This window comes from Gobius niger (assembly GCF_951799975.1).
Source record: "Gobius niger genome assembly, chromosome: 1".
Classification (NCBI taxonomy): Eukaryota; Metazoa; Chordata; class Actinopteri; order Gobiiformes; family Gobiidae; genus Gobius; species Gobius niger.
This window is the reverse complement of record NC_136852.1, coordinates 46,117,834-46,124,779: the sequence shown is the minus strand read 5'-3', so window position 1 is coordinate 46,124,779 and position 6,946 is coordinate 46,117,834. Positions and strand designations below refer to the sequence as shown.

General features: G+C 38.4%; 1 protein-coding gene across 1 annotated transcript; it reads left to right on the top strand.

The window, feature by feature from the left end:
• The first annotated feature begins 1,027 nt into the window (after positions 1–1,027).
• rchy1 (ring finger and CHY zinc finger domain containing 1) lies at positions 1,028–6,056 on the top strand. Its single transcript, XM_079568774.1, has 9 exons — positions 1,028–1,161; positions 1,439–1,558; positions 2,027–2,142; positions 2,246–2,324; positions 2,401–2,445; positions 2,528–2,586; positions 2,729–2,758; positions 2,842–2,962; positions 5,626–6,056. The coding sequence occupies exons 1-9, from the start codon at positions 1,111–1,113 to the stop codon at positions 5,869–5,871; spliced, it is 867 nt and encodes a 288-aa protein (XP_079424900.1). The 5' UTR covers positions 1,028–1,110; the 3' UTR covers positions 5,872–6,056.
• The last annotated feature ends 890 nt before the right edge of the window (positions 6,057–6,946 follow it).

The following is a 6,946-nucleotide window of genomic DNA, read 5'->3' as shown; positions in this document are numbered from 1 at the left end:
CGGGAATCGAACCCGGGTCGCAAGAATGGGAATCTTGCATGATACCACTACACCAGCGGCGCAGATGAAACAGAACCGACGCTAAAACATGTTAAGACCCCAAAATGGCCTGAGGAAGTATGTTAGTAAATTACTACTGTAAACCAGAAACAAGTAGAAATAGAATGAATTATGGTAGAATTGACCTTAGTCATTCAAATAGAAAACAATAATAGAACAATAATAAGGAGGGCCAGCTCTGTCCTGGGCAGCCCCCTGGACTCTGGACAACACCCCTCATCCACTGCACGAGGAGCTGAGCAGCTCTTTCAGTGGAGGACTGAGACACCCTCAGTGCAAGAAGGAGTGCAGCCACAGGTCCTACATCCCCACTGCTGTCAGAATGTGCAACACTGCTGTAAAGTAACTCATGTGCAATAACTTCTATGCAAAACTAAATGCAATAATCTCTGTATCAGCGTCACTCGTTACTTTATCAACCACCTGCATTATGGCTGCAAACTTTGCACTGCCAATGCTGACATTTTAATATTCTACATTTTATAGTCTGTTCTATTTTTTTTAAAATTATTATTATCAATAGTTTTTGCCCCTTAAAGCTTTTTTAATCATAAGACACCTCTATTTAATATTCAATTGTTTGCAAAAGTGAATTTCTTCATTGTGAGGTCAATAAATGCTTATCTTATCTTGTTATCTTCTTTATTTATTAGTATATTTGACAGGGACAGTACATTTCTGTAAATGTGTCAGTATTAGCTGCAACGCTAGTTTTCAACTGTTGTCCCTGGGCAAGGTTTATGTATAAGGTGTATATCTATCTTATCTTATCTTATCTTATCTTATCTTATCTTATCTTATCTTATCTGAATGAACGGTAATCATATTAAAGAGTTTGATATGACGAAGTTGCCAAATCAAGACATAATTCCACGAGAACCGTCAATGTTGTGCCCAAATACAGTATATGAGTGAATAAATAGCGAGATAATGGAAAAAAGAAAACATCAAAGACATACTTGAATCCGCATCTCTGATCTGGCAACCCTGTGGAGAAGCTAAAGTAGCCGCTGCCTGTTAGCATTACTTAGTTGCTACTTGCCATTGAAAATGGCTTCATCTCCTGGTTGTGAACATTATGTGCGTTTTTGCTTGTTAAAAGTAAGTGTTGCGTCTAAGTTCTTTTTGTGTCTTTACTCCAAGAATAAGAAATGTGTGTTTTTATTCAGTGTAGCATCCAGTTTAGCTAGCACGCTGCTTAAAGATGCATGTTTGAGAATCGTGCAGCTGTCATGGTTTTGTAATGACTATTGATAAAGCTTTTATTAGCTGAAAAAAGCTATTGTTTTTAGATGAATATACTCATTAAATTGTGTTCATAATCCTTTATTTTCTTCGGCTTATACATTAATTTATATTGTGTTTACATCATGTATAGGCTCCCTGTTGTGGAAAGCTGTACGTCTGTAGACTGTGCCACGATGCGGAGGAAAACCACCAAATGGACAGGTTTAAAGTGAAAGAAGTGCAATGCTCGGAGTGTCTTACAATTCAGAAGGTAAACATAAGAACATCACCATTAACAACTCTTGTAATCTTGACATTCAATCTAGAAGCAAACCTGCCAAGCCACATTTTTTATTGAATAAAGTTTTGTGCAGTTTAACTAACTCCAGTCTCGTGCAGAGATTAATTCAGAAACCTTCGAGTAAACAGTGCAGTGGCTTGTGGGAGGAGTCCTCTTGGCTCCTTATGGCTTGAAGAAACACCCAGAGGGACCGATGTTATGATCAAAGCTCATCAGTGCAGTTAGGAAGACATTATTTAGGCGATGTATTCCTAACTGTGCGTACACATTCAGGTCCATGATGAGGAGAGACAGAGCTTCCTAGGCTTATTGCCACATTTCGGATGCAGCCCCACGTTGGCCTCCATCTCCATACACTTTAACATACATACTTTGTAACATACTTTGTCACTAGGGCTGCGTGCCGTTGTCACTGATTGCTGTTTTCTTTATCTTCAGGCTCAGCAGACGTGTGAAAAGTGCAGCAAGCAATTTGGGGAATATTACTGTGACATTTGCCATTTGTTTGACACAGACAAGAAGCAGTACCATTGTCAGCCCTGTGGGATTTGCAGGTAAGCCGTCACAACAGAGTGCCAGGCTTTCAAGTTTGAGTTCAATATCTGATGCGTCATAAGCTGCTATTGAGCGATAGGTAACGCTTTTTTCCTGCGACAGGATTGGACCAAGAGATGAGTATTTCCACTGCAATAAGTGCAATTTGTGTTTAGCCCGAACTCTTGAAGGGAAGCATAAGGTAAAGCAAGATGTCAGTTACAAATCAATAAATGTCAAGTGTTTTCCCCTTTTGTTTATACATTGTTATTTTCCAGTGTGTTGAAAATGTCTCGAGGCAGAACTGTCCAGTGTGTATGGAGGTGGGATATAATTCTGTACAATTAAGAAGAAGAAGAAGAAGAACTTAAGGAATACTCATTTGTCATTTGTTTGAAAACACAGGATATTCACACGTCTCGTATCGGAGCTCATGTGCTTCCATGTGGCCACCTTCTGCACAAGTAAGAAACCTATTGTTACGTGTGAAATAATCCACATTTACCCACCCAGTTTGTCGAAAAGGGCTCCTCTCCAGCCACACACAATTCAAGTCTGCTTCTATCATATCATAATCATAACGGCAACATGTGATTCTTTCTCTAGGACTTGCTTTGACGATATGCTCAGAAACTGGTATGTCTCATAACTGTATTAAAGTTAGAAGCGCTCATAAATAGATTGTCATTACTCATGTTTTTCTCTCATTTCTTTTTCAGTGCATATCGCTGCCCTTTATGTATGCACTCGGCCTTGGAGATGCAGAACCACTGGGAGGAGATTGACCAAGAGATCGCTCAGTCACCAATGCCCACGGAGTACAGGAATGCAACCGTTAGGGTGAGTTTAGCATCTTGATGTTTTGGATGTATTCGGTGCTTATCAAGACCTCGTTTATGTTCAGGGCAGTTTTTCAGGAACAACTGTGGTGAATAGCTGACTTTACCTCATCTAACAAACAAAAAAATGACTCAAACAATCAGGGAATGATTTGGATATGTCGATACAGACGCAATAAGGAACAAGGTTACCATGCAGCTTAGAAAAGCCAAGGCAAACTTTTATCTAAATTTGATTAAAGATGCAAAAGGTAATAGTAAACGTCTTTGGAAAAGCATGGATAAATTACTTGGGAAAGAAAAATCAAATTGTGACCATGTACAACTTAAAATAAATGGAACTACTCAAAATGACAATACAGAGGTGGCAATACATTTTAATGATTATTTTTTAAATTCCGTGCGGGATCTGGCAGATACGTTCCCGAAACCAAATTGTGTATATAATTTCAATTGTGATGAGTCGTTCCTTAAATTATCAAATGTAGATGAAGGTGCAGTTTTAAAAGTAATATTGCACTTAAATAATAGTAAATCTAAAGATATTTTTGCCATTGACACTGTGTTTTTAAAAGAGTACAAGGACATTTTAACCCCAGTGCTAACTAAAGTCATAAATCAGTCTATAAATGAGAGTATTTTTCCTACAGTGCTGAAAACAGCTATGGTAAAGCCTATACACAAGTCAGGAGACAAGCTCCAGGTCTCTAACTATCGACCTATAAGCATCCTTCCTACTATCTCCAAAATCTTCGAAAAAGTTGTCGCAGCGCAGCTTGTGGAACATCTTGATTACACTGCTGCATTACATCCTCTCCAGTTTGGTTTCAGAAAACGATACGATAACGGAGACTGCATGCTGCTACTTAACAGAGGAAATAAAGTCCAGTCTGGATAGTGGAGGAGTTGTAGGGGCGGTCTTTCTTGACTTGCGTAAGGCCTTTGATACAGTAAATCATGAACTACTGATAGATAAGTTAACACATTTCTCCATAAGCACAAGTACAATAAAATGGATTCAATCTTACCTCAGTGCAAGGCAACAGTGTGTGTCAGTAAATAATGTATCATCTCCCTTACGAGCATGCACTATGGGAGTGCCGCAGGGTTCTATATTAGGGCCCTTGCTGTTTTCTCTTTATATTAATGATTTTCCATCTGTTTGTATAAATGCCAAAATGATAATGTATGCTGATGACGCTGTGGTGTATATTCATGGGAAAACTGTTAAAGAGGTTACCCAAAAGTTAACCGAGGAAATGAAAAACATTTCTGTTTGGTTGAAAAACTGTCATTTAACCTTGAATATCGACAAAACGCTTTCTATGTTTTTCACAAATCGCTCTAAATCCTCACTATGTGAGACTGGACCAAAAATCACCATTGAAGGTCAGGAAATCTCAAACGTAGACCAAATTAAATATTTAGGAGTCATTCTTGACCCACATTTAAATTTCAAAAAACATATAAAAAAAATGAACCAATACGTTGAAATTTAACATAGCGAATTTTAGATATATTAGAAACTCTTTGACTATAGATGCTTCTAATCTTTATCTAAATGCGATGATAATCCCGCACTTTTGCTACTGTATGACAAGTTGGTCGCAGGCTTGTAAAACAGCATTAAGGCCCCTGGAGTCATTGTACAAAAGTTCTCTTAAAGTTCATGACAAAAAATCTCGCTTATATCATCACTGTCATATTCTTAAAAAACATAGTATATTAAGTTTTGAAAACATAATCATATATTCAAATCTCTGTCTGCTGTTCAAGATAATTAATGGTACTGCAGCTCCTCCATTAAAAAAAGTTTATTTCACTGAGCTCAGAAATGTCATCTCGAGCCACTCGGTCGACTGTTCGGGGCGAGTGTCGGACCCCCCAGTGTAAATCCGCACTCCGCAGCTCCGCTTTCTCCAGTGTGGTCATCAAACAGTGGAATATGTTGCCAACAGAGCTGACCACATGAGTAAATTTTAACACTTTTTCACACCAGGCTAAAAAATGGCTTATTTTAAAACAAACTTGTTCCCATAATGTCCTGTAATTGGTGTGTATGCAAGAGCGTGCAATCTAATGCTTTGAATGAATGAAGTGTGTGTTGATTTTAATGCTGTTTTTGGGGAAATGTATTATTTCTGTATTAGTATTTTTATGACTTTGTTGACATCAGTCTGCCCAGTGACTACAGGTGGAAATTAGCACAAGTGCTATAACCTGGTACAATGCATCTCTCCCTTTGAGGTTAATGTATATTGTACACTGTCCCTGCTCAAATAAATAAAGAAAGAAAGAAAAGAAAGACATTTTACGATTTAGCCATTTTCCACATCGTCTGTTTTCAAAAGCACGCAGCCCTAGTGCAAGCAGAACACAGAAAAGTCCTCCACATTTTAAAGTTCGACCCCATTCATTAAAATAAAAGCTTGTATTTTCCATTTAAGATGGACAGTTCCCACAGCTGCCTCAGAGGGCGCTCCAACCAAATGATGAAGAGATTCAAACTAACAGTCCAAAGATAGAGAGTCCTTCACGTGGACATTATTTTAAGTTTGACAGTTGATCGTATTGTAGCTTCTCATTCATGATTAAGGAAAACCACAGAGAAATAACTAGTGTGATACAAAATAATTACGATACTAATATAACTTTTCTCTGCAGATAATGTGTAACGACTGCCAGGCCCACAGCACGGCGTCTTTCCACGTTCTGGGGATGAAATGTGGGAACTGCGGCTCGTACAACACGGCCCAGGATGGAGGTCTGATTCAGAACAACAACGTGGATCAGCCTGAAGAAAACGAGAACAGCGACACGGAGCCAGAGACAGACACCGAATCAGAGCAACAGCAACAGCAGCAGCAGCAGCAGCAGCAGCAGCAGGACGAGGAGCCCGCTGTGGAATAAACTTATAACAATACAGAGTAATAGATGGTTGTTAACGGTATAGACTTTCTGCAAACAGTGCCTAGTTTGTCCTGAGCAGTGAAGTACATAGTATCAATTTAATTATTCCCATGCAAATTGAAAGGACTACTATAGGAGTATACTATCAGTAAATTACAAAGATTCACTACTTGCCTAAAATTAAAACAAATCAAATAATTCTCATAGGGATAAAAATACAATTGGGTTGCATAAGAAGGGGCCTATGAGTTTTTGGAGACGGGACATTTTGACAAACGGTGGAGTTTTCTGAATAAAGAGCTGCTTTACCAAGTTTCTGTATCTAAATTTACGTTCTGTCCTTCATAAAGACAGGGTGCATGCATGCAGTATATAAACAAAATTAATATTGGTCTAAGATTCTGTTCAGGTGTCAACGCTATCCTCTGCTTTTCTAAAAGTAAGGAAACCGCTAAAATTTGTACTTGTACACAATTCTTTCCCCTGGTAGTTGAGTGCATGCTGCATTAAAGCCGTCTTTACATGAATGCTGAGAGAAAGAATTTTTGTGCTAGAAATATTTTATATGGAGACGGGTTAAGTGGTGGTGAATGTAAAAATGTAAAGGAACGTTTAAGTGGGAATAAAGGGCACAATTATTTTAAACTGTCTGGTTGATTTCTCATCTTCCCATAATTTCTGCACAAGTCCAAGACAAAATTCCCAAAAGGGACAAAGTGGGTGTAGCAGTTGGTCTTTCTGTGTGGAGTCCAGTTTCCGCTATATTGGTCTTAATCTTTGAACTGTGGTAGCCATCAAGTAAAAAAAATGTGTAAGATAAATACAATAAATCCAATTTTTAGTTTTTTGAGTCTGTCACAGCACTTTATATTTTTTGAGGTAGTCTGCCAGAAAGATGACAATTTCACAGTTTTGCGATGATATGAAAAAGCACATTTATCTCAAGTAGGCCTACATGGCGGAAAGATCCACACTAAGAGAACCAACAAAGGCCCCGTAATGTCTGGGAACTGGAGTTGAAGGAACCAACCCATGTTTTCCACTATAAATAAATGAAACAACACAAGATCATGAG